Raw genomic sequence first — 21,514 nt, 5'->3', positions numbered from 1 at the left:
ATTCCTCGCACCAATTACTGTTATTGAGTGGAAAGGGACAAACATAATGTATACTTATTTTAAAGCATTTATGATTATTGTAATACATTTTAATTTAGTCTATTTCGAGATTTTTTTTTTTTTCTTTTGAATACTCATTTCAGACATGTTTACTCAACCTATAGAATGTTTATAATATTAGGGTAGAATTGGCATGTTTTTGGTAGAGCCAAACTGTCTGCTTTAACCCACAAGTTAATGTTTGTTTTTCATTTATGATGATATTTTTCTGATGGGCTGCTGTCATCAACCAAGAAGATAACATTCACAAGTTTTCTAAGTCGAGTTCCAAACATCTGTGGCTAACGTGAATTAATATTGCCAGTTCATTTCTGTCAAAAATCTAAGTATCTCCTGTTTAGATAACAGGGAGAAAAACAAGAGAACTAGGAGACCAGTAGAATCCTAAATCAAAAAATACAGCTCAATTACTAGGTCTTTCGTTCTTCCTCTTCAGTGGGATAACCATGTTCTTTCACAGAAATGTGTTGGAATAAAGGGCTCCTTAACAGACCTGAGCTGTAACAGGGTTAAAATAATCTTTGTTCAGAGGAAGAAGGGCCACTAGTGGAGTCCCATATTTGAATTTCCTTGAAATCTGGAAGTAATACATTCCATTTTCCATTTCAGTCCTCCCTTAAAAAAAACCAAAAAACAAACAAAACAAAACAAAACACCACCAACAAAAAAAACCCCCACCCCTTTCATAATATCAGTTACTGTGTGTTTTTTCAATAAATATGCTGGAATGTAGTAGGTCAACAGAAGAATATTTTGAACAAGTTGACAATTAATTTTAGTATTGCTATCTGAATGTGCAGTTACTCCAGTGGATGTGTCACCTACTTCTGTAATAGATGGGGTGGTACTTGGAGAACTGCAGGGACAGCAACAAAGACATTTCTTGTAGCTCCTTAGCATGCCTAAGCTAAGGTTTTCAGAGCTGTTTATGTCAAGACTCGTGTACATAACCTATATAGAAATATGTACACGATGCAAATAAATCACACGGCAGCCGACTCTCTGACATTGATTCTTTTCCAACAACAGAATCTGACCTGCTGCGAGGCCTGAAAATCAAGGAGCTCTCAGCCAAAGGGCAACAGTACATTTAAACACTGGTATAATAATTAATGGTTTAGACATTCTTTATTTGGGAGTAGAGAGATGCGGGTGAGCTGGAGAAACCCTGTCAGTTCTGCAGCTGAAAGCAGGCATAAAAGGTACTCCACAGTTACAGACTGCCACAGTTAACAAAGTGACGTGAAAATTGCCAGGCTGATACATTGTGTAATTTGTGCCTAGCACCTGTGTTTTTAGCCTTGAAAAGAGTTTCCCTGTTTGGTTGTTAATATCTCTATAGGAGTCTTCTACTTCTGACAACAACTGTTATTGTAGATTTAATGATCTTGAAGAATCTGAAATTCAGTTATTGTTCACCTCACAGAGAGGTAAATAATAGCTGGATGAATAGCAGTCGAGCCACAGACCCACATGACTCTGTAGAGAGGTCACCATTTCACAAAGGCTTTGTCCCTCTGAAAAGGCTCCTGTTCCCTTAAGTCTATTATTTAAAATGTCTAATTTATGTTATTTTTATACTCCAAAATAGAAATTATATCCACAAAAGTTGTGTTTCTTTGTAATTCCCTTAAGCATTTAATTTGGAGAGCATATATCTTTTAAATTCTATCCGCAAGTTTACTTCAACAGGCCTTTTTAAATCTTCAATTCTGTCCACTTAAAAGATGCCCAAGACAGCCAAACTGAATCCCTACAGCTCACACTGTAATTTAGTTGGGAATCTACGGCACCTGGGCCTTTATAACTTCACAAAGCAATAGGCCTATTTTGAAAATTACACTATTGTCCCTGATTATTGGAATTGATTGCTAGAGCATTTCTTTGCTGTTGGACATTTGGAATATACAGAGTATTCTGGGAAGACATATACACCAAGAATGTTTTTAGAAGATAATAACTGCATAGTTGTTTTCTCCTGAACAAAACCTTGAACCTGGTCCATATTTCTTTGGAAGAATTACGTTTTTGCCAAAGAATGGCAAAGCAAGCCGTAGAGGGTCGGTGGTACTCTAATGATTGAAGTTACAGTTGTGCACCACAAATCAGTAGTACTTAGAACTCAATAAGTCTTCATATGTGAAACTTAAACCTTGGGTTTAGGGATATATTTTAAACAGCTGTTTAACAATATTTTTACTTGTATGACAACTGTGGTGTTTGCTGCATACATAGCACAATCTTTAAATATTGTAAATATCACCAATTTCCACTCCTGTCTCAATATAGACTTGCAAGGTTGTGGGCCAGATTCATTCACCTCTCTCTTAACCACTGTAATTGTTCAGTAGTGAGTTTGCCACACACTTACAGCCTTTGTTTGAAATCTGTTTTAAAAACCTCTGCCACATCCTTCTCTCCTCGCATTCTTGAACTGCTTTTCTCGGTCACCCCAAAATAAGCTTTTGACTATCACAGTTAAGTTACTTCTGAACATATGACATCCAGCATCTTTCCTCCACCCACTACCCAGCATATATTGATTCACTTTTCCCACAAATGGTTCTGTATTTCTTCCTCTGACTGGCATATCTCTCTCCCAGATCTGCAAGGCTGCTATCCATCTTGTGGGTATTATGCAGATAAAGCAAATTTCCTTCTTGCAGGGATCATAGGTTTGACACTATCATTATTGTTCAATATCCGTATCAGAATTATTTGGGGCCATCTACTGACGATAATGCTATACTGTAGAAATAGGTTGGTATACATCTTAAGCAATAGTTAAGGAAAACCTAAGTCTTGGTTGGACAGGGCTTTGACCAACCTGACCTAGTGAAAAATGTCCCTCCCCGTGGCAGGGGTTGGGGGTTGGACTAGATGATCTTTAAAGGTACCTTCCAACCCAAACCGTTCTATGATTCTATGATATTAACGGTATTTTTGAGTGTGAAGTGGATCACAGGGATCAATGCTTTCAGTGTTGGGTACCTGACAGTAAAATGTTCCCTGTATTTATGGAGTCCCTCAATATTCCATGTGATCACACACTGAAGGACTGGGATCTTGTTTTTCTAAATGTGCTATCATGATTTCTAGCAGGCCTGTGATTTGAAATAGGCAGCCACCTGTATCTTTAGAAGATAGGAACTGAAAACAATATTTTCAGCTCTAATGTATGCATCTGCCAGTTAACTGTTGCACATTAAAATGCCGTTCCAGGAGAGGAATATATTGCCCCATGCAATGCTAAACTGGATTTATTGAAACTTTTTATTAGTGATTCACTGGAATTACTGTCTCATGAACAGTGTCATTACAGAATACAGAAAACTGTAACTGAGAGTTGTAAGGAGGTTAAAGTGTGTATGTGGTCCAGTTATGTAGCCAGCTCAGCTTGGCAGTGTAGAAGAGGAAAAAACGTGTTTAGTTCTCATTCATTTACTCAAGTAAATAACCGTTTGTCAGGGATTCTATTTGGTTTGTTTAGTAAAATGACAACAATATGGTCATTACAATAAAGGAGTAAACATTGCAACAATGCAACTGCTTTGTCTTTCAACCTGATGCTTTCCTCTGGACAGTAAAAGAAGAATCAGTGGTGAGTTGAACATCTAAATTAGGGAAATTGCTAGATGAAACCCAGGATTACGAATTCACAAGTGGACAAAGTTTCTAAGTTACAGGGTTCACCTGGGAGTGTGAGATATCTATCAGATTGGTCCTTTGTCAACATAAATCTGTTAATGAAGGTTTAGCAGACTCTAATTTGCTTCGAGCTGGTGATATTTAGGGTACGCATTTATCTTTCTTTCACTTCCATTCACACACAGCATAAGTTTAATTCCAATATGCAAATGTCATACAGGTTCACTTGTAATTATCAACTGATAAGTTACCGATACCATTCAGCCAAATTTTTATAATATTACTGTAGTTGATTTATGTCACACCTTATAAAAAATAAATATTTGTTGATTTTACCTATTTATTGGTTCAATATTATTGTCTCAATACCTTTAAGGCCAGCCTACTTTATTACTGCGAATGTATAAGTTTTGAAACGGAAGTCATAACAAAGAACTTTATGATTTGCAGAGAAATTGTATTAATAATGCAGAGCTTCTGAAGTCCTCTGTCTTGCAGCTGATGATAATTAGATGCAAGTATTGTAACTGGCAAAGTTCATGTACAGTGTATAATAATACTGGCTGAGAAGCTATGAGACAAAAGTATTTACAAATTTGACTGATCTTCTATTTCTAAATTATTCTCCTTTTCCAAACACTGAATCCAAAGTACTCAGGGATAACTGTAAAAGCAGCTCAGTAAAAACATGGTTTTAAACCACAAGAGCTGAAGTAGCTCTAATGCTGTTTAAAGTTTTTAAGAGAAAATTTCTCTAATGTAGGCAGATACTAAGTACTGTTCCCTTTCTTTGCACTTTGATCTTCTCTGCTGTGGAGAAATTTATGAAGTTAAATAGTATTTTTATATCCACTGATAATTTGCAATTTACCTTACATTTAGCTGATACCTGTCCTGAGATACCAGTATCAGTGGATTATTCTTTGCTTGGGCTATTGACAGTTTTAATTTTTGCTTCCACTGTGAGTGAAGGAGACTGGCTGAACAATTTCACATAATGCTGCTGTTATGCCACATTTTGTGGCTGAGCACCTGAAATCTCTGCATAGTGCACTCCTGGGTATGAGAAAGTCATGTGCAGGTACCTAAATAGAAAGCAATGTAACTTATGTTTTAAAATATTTTAAAATAGTTTTACTGTAAAATAGTTTTACAGGATTTCCTAAAACAATTCTGTAAGACTTAAGGGGGGGGGGGGGGGGGAGGTTATCTGTGCGTACATCACTTAACTAGTTGCTGCTGAATCATGCATTTAAGTCCTCTCGCACTAGTGTTTTGTTCATAAATAGTTTCTCTGCATTCATGGATTTGATGAGGTGATTATGAAAAACTGAATTAGAGTAGTGTGGTAGTTGAAACAGTTACCATCTTTCAGGTGGAATTTACTAATTTATCAGCAGAAACTCAGTAATTGCCTATGTCTGTGATCCTTGTGTCTGGCAAAATAAAATAAAAATAGGCTGCTGTCAAACACCTTCAGTGGTTTAAATTTATTTGTTTTACTTCCAGCAGATAGGAAACTGGATTAGGGAAGACTAAAACAGGTCAATTTACAAGAGAGCTATCAAGATGAAGATATCTGTTGATAGGTTTTCCAGCTCAGTCTTATGATGGAGCCCATTTACTGTGTTAATTATTGACTGTGGGCTAAGAACTATGTGTATGCTTATGAAATTTGTAGAATGTGAAAAGTTGGGAGATACTGTAAAAAAAAAAAAAGGGAAGCTGCAGTTTAATGATAGAAGAATTCGATCATCAGGCAAGAATTAGATGATCTTGTCAATTTTGATGATAGAAATGCAATCAAATATAATAATCTCTTGTAACCCACATTTAGGGATTGGTTGTGTTGACCTTTCTCAATAGAAAGAAAAATGGTTCATTTTACAGAATCATCTAATAATTCACCTAGCAAAAATATTCTGCTGGTTTAAGGCCTTAGTATGCAGCCATACCTTTTTTTTTTTTTAATATTCCTGTGGGTTATTGTAGTTGTGGCTTTTCATCTTTTATTGCCAAATGTCATCAAAAGTTTGTCCTGTGGTAGGAGATGTTAGCAGAAGTTCTGCTGATCTTTCTTGTTGCCCTTTTGCCAGTGATTGAAGAATAGGAGTAACTTGGGTTACAGTCTGTACCAGCCTAATGTTCTTATGTACCTACCATTCCAGCTCTGCTCACTTATGTTTTGATGTAGGAAAGCTTTTTGATATAATGTCTATAAAAATCAAATCTGTATAAAAGAATATCTACATATTCTCATATCCATAAATAAAAGGGGAATTTTTTTTAGTGGCAATATTTTTCTTAATTGGAAAAAAAAAATCAAAATAATGTGTTGTATTAAATGATTCTGTGTGAATTATAGTACAAATTAATTTGATACCAATAAAATACATGCTTTGAAGTTTCTGATTTACCTGTTGCTCATATCCTTTTTAATTTCTGTCAAGGTTATAGACATAATATCTGTAAAGTTTATTGATATAATGGACATTTGTCCTTCATACTTAATGTCATACTTGTCATATTGTCATATGGAAGAGACCCATTGTAAGTACTGGTTTATATTTTTATGTTATTTTAAGTTTATTATATATACCTAGAATTCTTGTACAATTTTATAAATCAGTTCAAGAAAATAGGACTAAATTTTGTATTCTGGTCCTTTACCTTAGTCTGACAGTGCACAAAGCCTTTATGATGACTTCCTTTTTTTTTTATTTCCACTTCAAACCACTTTCACTAAGTTTTTCTCTAACGATGATATTTTTTCAAACCATATAAAAGTGTCCTGTAGATAGGAGGTAATGGGTATTATTAAAACACTAATCGACTAAAGCTATCTTGATAGTCAATACTTACTCTACCTTGTTCTGTTAAGAATCTGTCAAATTATTTCTTTACAATTATAACACTGAGTTTGAATGAAACCTTATAAACAGAAAACCATGTTGCCTTCCCAACTCTTAATGTAGGCTGCACATTCTAATTCAGTGAATGAGATTTATTTACATATATAATTATATAACTATTTAGTTTTATAAATTAATTGATTTTATAAATATTTATATTTGTCATAGTATATTTATATACACTATTTATATATGCAAATGTACAATGTAAGGTATATTATACTTTATGTATTTTATGTATTATATATTTATATAATGTATATATAATTTTTGTATTTAAATTTATAAAAAGAAAAAGTCACGTGAACTTAATGCTGTACTACGAAATTGTTTGGAAAATTCACTGTATATGAATATAAAATGCTCCAGGGGAAATACAAATGAAGCTTACTGAGGATTTTTTTGACAACACGGTTTTGTCAGATTCTTCAATCCCTCACTTTCTTGGGAAGTTAAACTTTTTTGATGAAGTTTAAGTATACAGTCAAAACAGAAAGAATGTTTGATAGCCATATGGTGAGGATGCTTATAAAAAGGGAGACGGAGGTTTAGGTCTATGTTCAGCCTATCTGGATTAATTCTAGCATCAACCCTGTACTTTTGGTTGTTTGGTTTGTTTGTTTGTCTGTTTTTTCCAGACTTTCTTTTTGACATCTGTTACATGTGGTAGAAATGCTTAAATATTTATAGAAGTTAGTACCCTGCTGTCACCTCTGGGCTACAATTTGATTTTAAATTAATCTGAAATACCCTCAGTACTGGAAGCAATGTAATTAGATCTGCTAACTTCCTACAGACCCAACACTTTCTACAGACCCAACACATGGGTCAAAGTGGGAATGTTGGTGATGGGAGGCATTTGTCTCTTTGCCAGCTCTTGTGAAGTGACAGAGATGCGCACCTGTGGGCCAGGGCGTATCTCAGTGCCCACTCCTCCGGTGGTAGGAGGTGACTTCCAGCAGAGGGTCTTTCAGCACAGATGCTTATTAGAAGTTGTGTTCCCCAAGTGTACCCAATCAGATGTGGCACATGACGTTTTGGATCAGAAGAGATCCTATAGCACTTGTCCTGTGGATGTGTGAAGTAGTGCCTAAGAGGTGAGAAGGGCAGAGCAGGGTTTAATACAGAATGAGTAAGCATCCTTCAGACGTTGTGCTTGACACCTAGAATTGACTAAGGGCTCTTCTGAGCAGAAAAAATTAGAGGGAGTGGGACAACGATGTGATGGGCTGAATTCTGAGTAGCTTTGCTAACTTTGAAATTTGGGTCTAAAACTAATAGAACCAGAAGCTGTCCTGTCATCTTCTACATTTTAACATTTTTTGACCATTGTGCTTTCCATTTCCTTCTCCCATGCTCTTTCTTTTACTCTGTAGTTTTTCATGTGTTCTTGATTTTATCAAGTGGCCTAAAAGAATGTTTAAATCTGTCTAGGGACAGGAACACCATTCTCTGTGCAGCATTAAAGTTTCATATAGAAAATACCTTGAATTAAACACTTGCAAGTTATTGTGTATATTTATTTGTATTTAAGAATTTGAGTATAATGTACTAATTTTACATTTATTAGGGGATTGCAAACTGGAAATCAGTCCTGGTCACTAGCATATAGAGTATGCATTAAGATGTTGGTGACCCTAATGAATAGAATACATGTGAATGTACATGCACACGCACATATATATATTTATAGTAATTCAGCAAAATTACTGGAAGGTTTTTGTCTAGTCACAGTTTTTGTTTAAGGACTAATTTCAGTATGTTATGTGTTGAAAGCTATCCCAAAAAGATGCTTTTAAATTTCAAATACTGCAACTTAGAATTGTTGTAATATAGCCTCAGTTTTCAGCATTACAGAACATGGGTATTGAATGAAGTGGATAATGAGGTGGTGATACTGTCCAGTACTTGATGGGTATGGAAGCAGAAATAGCCAGGCAAATATTACCAAAGATATTTCACTTTCAAAATACAGTGTGTAGGGTGATGGAATGGGTGCATGCAATCTGATGCTTACTCATTTTGTATTAAGCCATGGTGCAAAGTTGTTTTTATCAACCACAAAATGCTCAGCTTATTATGTATTAGTTTACTACCAGAAATACGCTGTTTTCATATGCTTTTACAGCCAGCACCTTACAAGGAAATGTTGTGGCTAATACATTTAGCCACCTTAGATTTTTCTGACTTGAAAGACTACATATCCATTTATAACTAGCTTAACAGAGAATGTTTTCTGACAATAGTTTCAAACAAGATTTGAACCGAGACAAAGATTTAGATTAACCATCAGTTCTAAGCTATTTCTAGTATTAATGTACCATAATAACCCTTGAATTAAGAGTTTCTTATTAAATTTTTCAGATAATACAATGTTGTATTGTATTTGTCTAAAAAATGAATGCATGGGCAGAGGTGATATTATTTCAAGTGTTCACTTGCCATTTACTATTAAATGAAATGTCTTAAGCCATAAAATGTTTTCATAATGCACAATGCATTTATGATAATTAAATAGATATCTTCATTTACTGTTTTTAGGTTAAATTTTTTCCGAGATGTTCCTGAGTTCAGAGTACTAGCATGTGGTGGAGATGGAACAGTAGGCTGGATTTTGGATTGCATAGGTAATGAATAGCATTTACATAGTTTTGCTTGACTCATGTTTTTCATTTTACTGCTCTTCCCTATATACAGGTATTTCAAACAAGATCTTGTTCATTGAAATTTTTGAAATTTATGAGTTTGGGGTGTGATTATTTTTAAGGATATTCAAATTGCAAAGGGTATTCAAAATCCCTGGACAAGTCCAGTGTTTGTAGTCCTCTGGATTTCCAGAAAGCAAGAAATTTTAATCAATTTATTTTAATTTCAGTTCAAAGTCTATTCCCCAAACTGAATCATATCTAAGCTGTTTCTTTTAAGACCATTTACCTTAGCTCATTTGCTTTTTAGTTACCAAATTTTTGTTTATGCTTCATTATCCCATAATGGAGATAATGGGATAACAGTCCTTTGAAAAGGACTGTTCTGACAGCTATGTGGATACCTGTGTAGCAACGTATGTACCTGATTTCAGTTTTGGAGTTCTTTCAGTCAGTTGGCCGTACAGTCCTCTGTACAAATCATTAGGAAGGCCCAGAAGTCAAGGTATTACAGACTTAAACTTCTCAAGGCTTATTAGGAAGAATATCTCCCATGCCACATGATCGTTTATTTGGCATTAGAGGGGCTGCAGAGAAAAGAAAATGGGAATGCGTGACGATGGAAATTAGGAAGGAGATGGAGAGGTCAAAAGAATCAACTGAAAGTTTGGATGAAGAGTGTGTAAAACTGTATGCTTTGTGGGAGGTGTGGACCAGAAATCCTTTTAAAGTTCGGTGAAAAGTAAAAATGACATCATGGAGGAATGGATGACAGCAAAGGCATATGTCTTGGGTTGGGGCCGGGGGGGAACAACTACAACTTTTTGCAAATACAAGCTATTGATTGTAACTCTCAAATAGCTTTCAAAATCATAAATTGATGTACATAAATAAGTGTATTGCCTAAACTTGGTCGGGGTGAGGTTTTGCAGCTGTTAATTGTGTCATCACTTTTTTCCATGAGGTCTAAAATGCCGTGCAGTTACTTTCTCTTTCAGTGGCATTATTTGAACAAAAGACTACATTTTGTCTTAATAAAATACTATCTTTTGCAGCAAATTTTGTGGTTTAGAACGAAGAAATAATTTGGAGGATCCAGGATCCATTTGTTTCATAGGTGCAGGAAATAGATTTTTGTCTTTTAGTGAACAAAGCCCTTTGGGACAAGTAGTGCATATAAAGTTTAAGAAATCACCTGTTTTGAGAAACATTTTCTAGTTGAGCCTTTTCTTTGCTGATCTCCTGATACATGAAGAATCTTAGCTGAGAGCAAAGCGAGAAGAAAAAAAAACCAAACACATAAAAAAGAAAAAAACCCACAACCAAACTTCCTTCTCCTCAGTTTGAGACTTTTAAACTTTTTTTTTTATTCTATTAAATGTTAAATTCTCTTAAAGATTTGCGGTACGCTGGTATTGTAAATGCTAAGTCTTCCTAAAGAACTGAAGAGAGAAATTAATAAATAACAAGATGTCCCTGCCACATCCATTGGATGTGTAGACTCCTGGTGAGAATTGCTGATAATTGTGCATAATTCTGTGAACAAAATAGCTGATTGTTTAACTATTCAAGTGTAACTTTTAAACTAGAAATGCTATTCATTCCAATTAAATGGGGAATTTGACAAATTATATATTTGAAATATTATACCTGGGGGATATCTGCCCCACTTCCAGCTTTCAGAAAGGCTGTATTTCTTGACAAGGGTTTTCCTGTTGGATTTTGAACAGAGATCCTTTGGCTTGAAATGCTAGAAGAGTACTGGTAAAGAGTCAAAAGACACTGTAGGTTCGTGTATTTCAAAATATTACTTATTGAATACAAGAATGGGTGAACCCCTGATGTTGGTCCCAGGGAGTTCTTGGTAATGGTGCTCATGTGTAGACATGAATCCAAGTGAATACACAGTTAAACACAAATTTGGTCACCCCGATGAAAAAGTACAAGATTCATCTCACTATTCATGCACTTAACTATTACTCTTTTGCATTTGTAGCTGGGAATGGCAGAGCTGAGAGCAACACAGAGCACAACATATTCAGTCTTGGAAAGATCTTGAGTATTGTTGTTTATGAATGTTTATCACATCTATGGGTTACAAAAGTCCTTGTGGTAACAATTGAGTAAATTAGGATTAAAGACCAGATACTGACTAGGGAAGGGGCTACATAATGGAGTGGCTTGGTGAAACGCTTGTTGCTGAGCAGGCGGCATAATTTCATATACAAAACATGTATCATTGTCTTTCCCTGAAACAAAACTTAACACAGTTACTGCATCAGTACCATACAATTTTTTTGTTCCTTAGTTATGTTTTTCCTTCTTTATTCACAGAGAAAGCAAACTTGATTAAGCATCCTCCAGTTGCTATCCTGCCTCTTGGGACTGGCAATGATTTAGCAAGGTGTCTGAGATGGGGAGGAGGTAAACACAAATTAAAATACAATGCATTATGTACTTAAAAGGAAAAAAAGAACTTTTGCATCAAAGTCTACTGTCAACATTGTTTTTTTGTGGTGTTTTTTTTTATGATGTATGTAAAGAACTATTATCACCTCTCCTCTTTTTGGAATTAGCTGTCTGTAAATGTTACATGAACGATTTTATAGATATTAAAGGTTATAGTTATTAAAGGTCATAATGACTCTTCATACCTTGTTTGTAGCTTCTGCTGCCACCAAAAAGGCTCCAAGGTGCAATGAGAGTAGCATATAGCTTTTGGTTGGCTTTTTACCATCTATATTGCAGTTATTTCTTTGATCAATACCTTATAAAGGGAGTATTCTTAAATGGATTTTAATTGGGGCTGTTCTGAAAGGGTTACTGAAAACAGCTAATAATGGGCTTGGAGTGGTTTCATCTTTTTTAATATTCATAAATATTAAATGAAAAATGTGTCTCAGCCTCCGATTAGTTGCTTTGATCCACTCCCCTTCTCTTCTCCTACAGAGGATTCCAGACAGTAAGTGCTGTGGTGCTATTTATCAGGAAATGAGAAGGCAAAGAATGCTGAAAGGAGAATATATGTAAAATCAAACCTTTAATACTCTTTGCATCCTTTCCTGGAGGTATGGAGCCTTACTCTCAGCTCCTCCAATAACTTATTTCCATTCAGGATTTGCATTACAGGGTAACTTGAAGGAGACACAAAGAAGAAAGTCTTAGGCAAGACTCAGTCTCTGGTGAAAGCATGTCAGTTTATGGGCTCACAGCCAGTTCTAGTTCAGGTCTCAGCTGGTCGTTTCAGTTGAGATGTGTATTTAGAACTTGGCTGTTTATTTGGAACTTCTCAGCCTTTGTAGATGTCTATTCTGTCTCATCATAGCATGTCCTTTCCAAATGTCTGCCTTGTTACCAGGTAGTCTTTAGCAAATTCTCAGCAGTTTCCATGCTATAGAGCTTCTTTGTTAACCATAATGTTCTGTCAGATCATTTGAGGACCTCCTTTGTTTTCCCTGTAATGACTGGTGATTGTTTATTCACATAGTCTTAGGAAAGAAAGAAGAAAAAACAGCCCCAAACCCAATCAAATCAGCCTTGCTTCACTTTCTGAACAGTTCATAGAGTAGACTCATAGGATAATTCAGGTTGGAAGGGGTCACGGGAAGTCACTAGTCGAACTTCCTGTTCTAAGCAGGGTCAGCTATGAGAGCATTTGATTACATTAGTCAGGATCTGTCCTTCATTCACTTCTGTTTTTTTACCTTCTGGTTTGAGTGATTCCATCTGGACTAAAGTAGAAAAACACAGTATGAAAATATTCTGGCTTTCATCATTCTTTGCCGGGTTGCTTTGTGGTAGACAATGCCGTAACACAGATTTTTCTGGAACTTCCATAGATGGGAGAGGAGACAGGGCTTCCAGAAACTAAATTGCTGGTGAGTGATCTCAAGGATGCAGAAAAATGGAATTGTGCATGGTGCTGTTATGCGGTGGTTGGCAGTAACTAACAAAAACATACTATAAAACCACAAAGAAATACATCAGCAATGGGTTTTGAGCAGGGAGACACTGAATGGCTTTGCTTGCTAAAACTGTTAATGACCCAGGAAGTACATATTGCTTGAATATGAAAATTTATTTCTGATTTGAAGAAGGAATGAATCCACAGATCTTAGTTATCTATTACAAAGTCATTTGGTCTGAATAGTATTCAGAGTTGAATAATGTCACTTAGTGAAATCCCCACACTTTTTATGTGTGCACACACAGGTACTGTATGTTGTTTACACACTCCTGAGTATACACAAGTTTTCTACTGAGTTTAGTATACAGTGTAGTGAATTACTGCTACTAGTGAATTACCTAAAGACATATGAGTGCTTCTTGGCACGTAAGATCTCTCTACAGAGCAGGATGAGGCTCATAAAGAAGTTGTTGAAACGTCGAAAAATGTTAGTTCGGCTGATAAGTCATCAGTTATGGATTTCAAATTTTGGATTTGTTACGCTAAACCACATTGAAACAATCGACAAAAAATAGTAGACAGCTTTTAACCTTTCCTTTCAGTCCCTTGTCAGACTTCAATCAGACAAATCTACTGTATGTCTTTTTCCCATAAATTTTGAAATCAAAGGAATTTAAAAATTAAGATTTTATAGCAAGAACAGTTAGCAAAGTTTAACCTTAGCTTTTTGGACTACTGCTATAATCATTTTGAAAATTCATGGGATTGGCAAGTTTTGAAGATCAAATTACTTTCTCCAGTAAAAATCCGATGCCCGGTGAGATCTGTAGAATTAATCTAAGTTTACATTAATTTAGCTGAGTGCAGAAATCAGCTTTATATTTGTACTCCGTTTAATGATGGGTGCTGGAAAATTATCAATACTTCAAACACAGTCCTGCTTTTCAAGTCTTATGTGTGTAGTTTTCATTTTTTCAGTCATCTAGAAAGAGAAAGAAAATGGAATGAAACTTTATTATGTATGATTAAATAATGTTTTCCTTTTTTGCTAGGTTATGAAGGTGAGAATTTGATGAAGATCTTAAAAGACATTGAGAACAGCTCAGAGATTTTGCTGGACAGGTGGAAATTCGAAGTAATACCCAATGATAAAGATGAGAAAGGAGACCCAGTGCCTTACAACATCATCAATAACTACTTTTCTATTGGTGTGGTAAGACTTATGCTTATCCTTAAGTGATTTTCTGTTTTGAATAAATATTTGCATTGCATGTCTTCAAGTGAAGAATTGTTGGCTACAGATCATTTATAATGTTATTTTGCTAGTGAAATGAATACATAGATGACTGACAGCAATTTACATAAATTTACTTCCACACATTCACACCAGAATTGTTTTTCAGGACCTTCTACCTTCCCAGCTATAAAGAAGATATTTGTGTTGTTCCTAATGGTTTATGAGCAGCCATAGCACTAAATTTATATTGTCATTATGAAGGTCCTGTAAAAATATAAAGGAAAACTAATCACTTAATAAGAACTCTAAGTAACCTTTTCCATTAGTATTCACGTAATCAGAACTGTTTAAAAGAACAGTGGCATTCTTTATTTCTTCAGGGCAGTTTTAAATAATAAAAGAAAATAATATAAAAAATCCCCACAAGTATCTTCTTGGTTCTGTCTTATGGGGATATTCACAGTTAGAATGAATTACGAGGAAAAGGGTTTAAGAAGCATTTTGTTTCCTAGAAACTGCATGTCTGGCATGTGCTTCTCTATAGTTTGCCATTATATCTGCTATCCAGAGTGTGTATATGAGGGAAATTAGGCATGTCCAGTCTGACTCTTCAGCCTTTTGCTTTGGATATGCTTTCAAATACAAGCAGAAGGGGGACCATAATGAGGTCCAAATTTCACAGATTGAGTGGTTCATAAATAAGATTTTTAACTGGGACACAAATGAAGTCTAATTAACTTGGGAACATGCTCTCCAATAGTTAGCGCTGGCTGTTCTGAAATCAACTTATTTCATATTCGTTACATGAATCTGTATATTACTTTTTTATAAAAATCAAAATCCACTTTTACAGGATATCTAATTCTGCAATCCAGTATTTCAAAATGCTACAGAAAAGTCTTTTAATGGGAAGTACAACATACAGCCTTGTAAATCCAAGGAAATTAAGGATGTGTGCTTAGTTTATTTGATCGCTGTGCTTCAGCTTTATCAAGGTTCTGCCCCAACTTTAAGTGCTTGATGAAATTTTTACATATTAATTGCAATTCTGTAACTTTGATACAGTGCCTGTCAGCAACATGCAGAGACAGTCTATTCCTTAAAAACATTCCTTGGCTTCTTGTACTGTGTAATCCTAAATGCTGAAAAAACAATTAATCAGGTCTCGCCAACGTTAAGATACTTAAGTAATAAGAAATTTTTGTTGAGGGTTTTTTGCTTGTATAAGTTTGGATTTTAGCCTCTGTTTTTCAAAGCAAGTGCAGAGAACAACTAGATGCAACAGAAATAACAGAAATTAGTATATAAAAGTACATAAATGCAAAGTATATACACCAAAACAAGTGCAATATTAAGTTCATAAATAGGAGAGAAAGTGCAAAGGAAAATCTTTGGTTACAGGAAAAAAATACCACGATAACAGAAAATGCCAGCACAGGGGGATATATTCAGTGACTTTGTCAAAAGGGAATATTGATGCTAAAGCTCACAGATGAAGAAAGAAAATAAATGTGTTAGGAAGCAAGCAAGAAGTGAGAGGGAGGAGGGATGAGATTTACACCTATATATTGATACAGTGCAATTTAAATGGTTTCTAAAATGTGGAGTACTACCACATGTAAAGACACAGCACAGAAACAGGAAATAGAATGCCAAGCAGATACCGGGACATCTGTGAATGTGCTAGGCTTCAAAGAATTCTTTAGCATTTTTCAAGGGAAGAAAACAGAATTTCATTCAAGAAGAAAAGTTGACTGAAATTATACAGTGGCAAGATCATTATACTATTAAGGACAATGTAAACTACTTGTAGGATACTGCAGGAAAATACCAGGCTCTATACACTAGGCTCCATGGACAACCAGGAGACTCAGTTTTCAGTTAAAAACTTTAAATTCATTAATTTAATAACACAGACCTTACGATTCTTCACATAATAGAATTGTGAACACCAGAAAATTATACAATATGTTGCATTGAGAAAAGCTTCTAAAATTGTAAAATTCCATTTTTGAAGGAGTAAGATCTGCCAAGTTTGTCATACGTGGAAATATGTAAGATGCCTGCTTCTCAATTTTGTTGGTGTGATTAAGACAAAGCAAATGGAGAAAATCAGAAATTGGATTTTAGAATTTCTAAAATTATGTCATTCATATATTAGCTCAGTTGGTTAGAGCATGGTGCTAATAACACTAAGTTCACAGGTTCAATCCCTGCTTACTGCAGGGGGGTTGGGCTCGATGATCTCTCAAGGTCCCTTCCAACCTAAAGCATTCTATGATTCTATGATATTAGGTAGCATTCATAATAACTTATAACAACTCTTGAAAAGGCAGGCAAGATGTTTGTCTACGTAAATAGAGTAAGTACTCAAACTTGGCTACAACTAAAGTAAACCTAATTTCATAAAAGCAAAATTGTTTTCAGTACTTGGTGCCTAATACAAACTTTGGCAAGTATTGAATTGGGAAGGCAACAATCTACCACCACGTTGCACAGCAGTCCATAGCTGCTGATACCCAAGAACGTAACTGGAGTCAGGCCTATAGCGGAAAATACTAGTGCTGCCTATAATGTTATATTAAGAGAAATCAAAAGGGTTGATATCATAGATGATGTTATTCATAGAACCATAGAAAATCATTGAGTCATCTATCCATTCATCTCCGTAAGGTAGCATCAGTGGCACTTGCCTAATTCCTGACACGTTTATCCAGTTTGTCTCTAGAAATTCATAATAAAGGAAATTTGCCTGTGATGACCTACTGTATTACTTTGTCCATACTCTGAAATTTCATAGGCGTATCTAACGTGAATAGTCTTGGTGCAGTCTGGGTCCGGGTCATTTTGTCCTGTACAGAGTGGAGAAGGAAAACAAATTATTCCATTCCTCTGTTAAACTACTTATCACCTACTAGAAGGTCTACCAGATCATCCGTTAGTCTTGTGTTCTGGAGCCTTTCTATCTCCAAATTCTTCAACCTCATAGCAAATGTCTTGTAGACATCTGATCATACGTGTCACTATTATCTGCGTTCAAATAAAAGATGAGTATTCAATCCTGTTACTCCCTTTGGTCCAGGTCTCTCTGGAACCATAGTGCTCCCAATTAGACACAATGCTGCAGTTGGTGTCTTATCAGCACTGAGTGGAAAAGAGGAATTAATTCATGTCTTGCAGAGGATACCTTAATTAAGAAAAATTAGCTTTCTTAATATTGGCATGAATTTGTTTATTCATATTTGACTTGTGATTCACTGTGAATTTCAGATACTATTCTGAAGAACCACTACTTCATACCTCATTTGGGTTTTTCACAAGTGATTCTTCCAGCCTACATGCGGAAACTTAATTGAATTACAACCTCTTCATTTTTACTGTTTCTCCAAGTCACTATGAAAACTAATGGTAACCTGCAACATATTGCTTGCTGCCTCATAGATTCATGCCAAATAATAAGAATATCTCTAATCTGATATGAGTAGGACCTGCTGTATGAGTTTTGTAACAGTATGGCAGAAATTGTATTGACAACAAACAATCTCATTGTATACTTAGAAAGGCCAGAGGAGTAAAACTCAATAAAATTGTGCTTGACATGGGGCTCTTACTGCTTTAGGACCATAATTCAGGTTGGAAGGGACTGCAGGAAGTCATTAGCCCAATCTCCTGTTCTAGGCAGGGTCAGCTATGAGAGCAGGTCACATTGCTCAGGGCTTTATCCAGTTGGGCCTTAAAAACTAAGGATGGAGATAGCACAGCCTCTCTGGGCAACCTGTTCTGCGTCTTGACTGTCCTTATGATGAAGATGTTTTACCTTATATCCAGTCTGAATCTCTCTTGTTTCAACTTATGTTCTTTGTCCCCATCCTCCCATTATGTGCTACTGTGAAGAGCCTGGCTTTGTCATCTTGATGATCTCCTCATAGGTAGTTGCAGGCTGCTGTTAGATCTCCCTGAGGCCTTCTCTTCTAGCCTGTGAGCCAGGTCATCCAGCCAGTCTTTTTTTTAACCTATTTTCCACCAATCAAGACCATAATATCCCAACTTGGATACAAGAATGCTGGGGTAGACAGTGTTCAAAACCTTGCTGAAGTTGAGCATGACATCCACTGCTCTCTCCTCATCTACAAATCTAATTTGTTTTATCATATGCATCAGTCAGAAGGCAATTTATCCACTGAAAGGAAAATGATGCACTAAGTTGAAAAGGAATGTTTTACAGTAGCGTGTGCGTGTGAAAAGTTTGATTAGTATGTTCAAGCCAAAAAAGGCATTTTTTCTACAGCATTCTCAGAGCTCTTGTATGTACATATGTAGTAGCTGAATGAGTATGCAGTGTTCAACCTGATGAAAGCACAAAGCACCTAAGAACCATACAAAGCATAAGCCCAAGCTCTGTGTCACTTTCAAAGCAGGAGCTAGAAAACATCTGAGAGCAATGTAGAATAAGATAAAGATTTTTCAAGTGCTCACATCCATCATTCTGTCAGGATGGCAAGATACCAGGAGATAAGTTCCATCTGCTTCCTAATAATACTGGAGTCACTGAAACAAGCTAAATATTCAAGAAAAATGTGTATTAAAGCAGTCAAGCCATATTTGCTTTAAAAAACAAAAACACCCTCCCACCCCCCCGACAAAACAAAACAAAACAGAAAAATCCCTCTTCAAGAATATAGTAGGACCATCTGAAAATGGAAGCTTGTCTTGGAAAGTCACAGATTCGGTGAGCTGGACAAACATAACTGATAATATTAGAGGACAGATAAGCATGCATGATAGAGACAGGAAACATCAGGCTAACTGTCGGACAATGGCAAGTAAAATTACTGACATGTTTTGGAGAAAATAAAAAGTTCTCTTCCCCATAATCTACACAACCTGCTTTAATAGTCATATACACATACATATACATTTAATAGTCACATACATTCATGCACTAGGTTGATATTATCACAGTGATCATCAAAGACAGTGTTCAATAATGTTAGTATTGGTGTGTTTTCCCAGACTCTATTCTAGACAGTAGGCTTGCAATGCATTTCTGCAATTACTACGGTAATGGAATTTCAGTCATGTCACATCATTTAGCTAACTTGCTGAGGTTATAAACAATTTACTTGGAGGGAGTGTGTGTGTAGACAGAGTATGTCCACTTGCGCATAGTATGTGTCATGGTTAGCCTTTTCCCCATGGATAAACCAACATAACTTGTGCTACTTCTTTAAGTATTCAGCTACTTACCATTAGTGGTGGGTCAACATGTATATGCGGACAGTGACTTCAGATAAGCTTGTGTGCTGTAATACCCCTGCACATCTGGTTTATTTTATCCTAGCTATTTTCCATGCCGGTATCCTAGGCCTGTATTAAAGAAAAACTTCACTAATCAATTATATAGCATGCTATCTTAGCATAGAGAAATATTTTCATAAAATTCAGTAATAACTCTTCAGTTCAATGCTTGAACTTCAAAAAAAAAAAACCAAAACAAACCCCAAACCACCAAACCCACCAAAAGAACCAACTAACCAACAAAAAAACCCCAGACTAAAACTGTATGTACTCTTGACTGTACATTAGCATTACTCTAAGTGGCAAAAATAAGAGGAAAAAAGTGGATGCAGATAACCCCAAAATTGGACGCTGTTTTTGCAAACAATTGCTCACAAGTCTAATCTCAGGTCTTGCCAGGGTCAAACCATTTTCACCAAACAGTCATGCAGCCACAAAAAAACATAGATACACATTATTAATTACAAAATGTACCAGTGAATGGGCATATATTCCATGAAATTCGCAATAAATGTGCCCAATTCAGGTACACACAAAATATATAAGCGTGAAAGGTGGTGAAATACTCATTTGTTGAGTGAGACCTGAGCAGTAGGACATGGAAGATGAACAACCAAGAGACAGTGAGGCAAACTCTCGCATAAAAACAAGAAACACAAAAAACCAGCCTCAGAACAGTCTTTGTTACCTTGAGAAGGACTTGCATCTGCACCATCATCAAACCACATAACAACATGGTCAAAAATTTTACATAATGCTAAGATGTGAAGAAACAATCCTTTTAAGCTTAGGGAAAAGTAGCTTAGTTGTTAAGCAATTTTAGTTAGATAATAATCAATTAAAATGGAGTCACTGTCAAAGCTATGCGTCTTTTATGGCGAATTTATTAAAGAATGTTAAATACGTAGGGAAGTTACAGTGCTTGTTTTTAGTGTTTCTTAAATGATTTTCTCAAAGTGAGACTAAATACGTATTTTGATAAAAGCTTTCTCAAAGAGTGCCTCATTAAATGTTCAGTTGTGATTATACATTAGAAACCTCGACTTTCACTAAATGCTTGGTTGAAAAGGGCATGTGGAAGTGGGGAGAAGCCATCTTAGATATTTAGGGACAGGAAAAATTCAAGAGAGAGCAAGAAACCTATGCTACTTAGGCTTGCTGTGCTTTGTCTTCAAGGTGGATACTCGGGAGAAATGAAACTGTTTCTCTCTACCTTGGCTTTCTTCTAATATTTAGGAGGGGCAGGAGAATCACGGGCATTCTAGGAACAAGCCACAGCCATGCAGGATGCAGGACAGAGGCGGAGTTATATAGGCAAAATCACTGTGGAGGTTTAGGGTTTGAATTAGTTGATTAAAAGCTCAGAAATAATATGAGCTAGGCAAAGTCTATTCACTGGTAGGGTTATAAAGGATAGGAAATTCACTCGTACTCTTTTTTAAATCCTTTTTTGTAACTCACTTCCACTTGAATTAGTCAGTAAAGGTTCCTGGAAAATTCACTAGAACGTCCTAATTTTCTAAGTCTGGGAGTACTGGCAGTGCTATAACTGGCACACATTCATTGAAGATCAAAAAAACCCAAACAAAAATCCCCGGAGAAATCAGGCAAAAATTATAATGGAGTCCTTTAAAAAAAATCTCATTGCTATCTGATATCTCACAATGAACAATTCTTATTCCTAAAGATAGGTGACTACTTCAGAGGCTCATGGTAACATCCTTGACTGGAGCAAACAGCCGTAGGCCAAACCAAAGGCACAAAGGTAGTCAGCTGAGTACCAACCATCATTCTGCAGCAGCCAACT

The 21,514-nt window shown here is 35.9% G+C and overlaps 1 protein-coding gene across 6 annotated transcripts in view; it reads left to right on the top strand.

Moving 5' to 3' along the window:
* The window catches only part of DGKB (diacylglycerol kinase beta), a 331,752-nt gene that overhangs the window by 113,823 nt on the left and 196,415 nt on the right, over window positions 1-21,514 (top strand). For all 6 annotated transcript variants that reach the window (XM_075706287.1, XM_075706284.1, XM_075706289.1 and 3 more), the window contains 3 exons: window positions 9,162-9,247; window positions 11,600-11,689; window positions 14,225-14,385. In XM_075706287.1, the coding sequence (XP_075562402.1) occupies window positions 9,162-9,247; window positions 11,600-11,689; window positions 14,225-14,385 (337 nt within the window). The remainder of the gene's footprint in view (window positions 1-9,161; window positions 9,248-11,599; window positions 11,690-14,224; window positions 14,386-21,514) is intronic.

This window comes from Pelecanus crispus, chromosome 2, assembly GCF_030463565.1.
Source record: "Pelecanus crispus isolate bPelCri1 chromosome 2, bPelCri1.pri, whole genome shotgun sequence".
NCBI lineage: Eukaryota > Metazoa > Chordata > Aves > Pelecaniformes > Pelecanidae > Pelecanus > Pelecanus crispus.
This window is presented reverse-complemented; position numbering and strand designations above follow the sequence as displayed.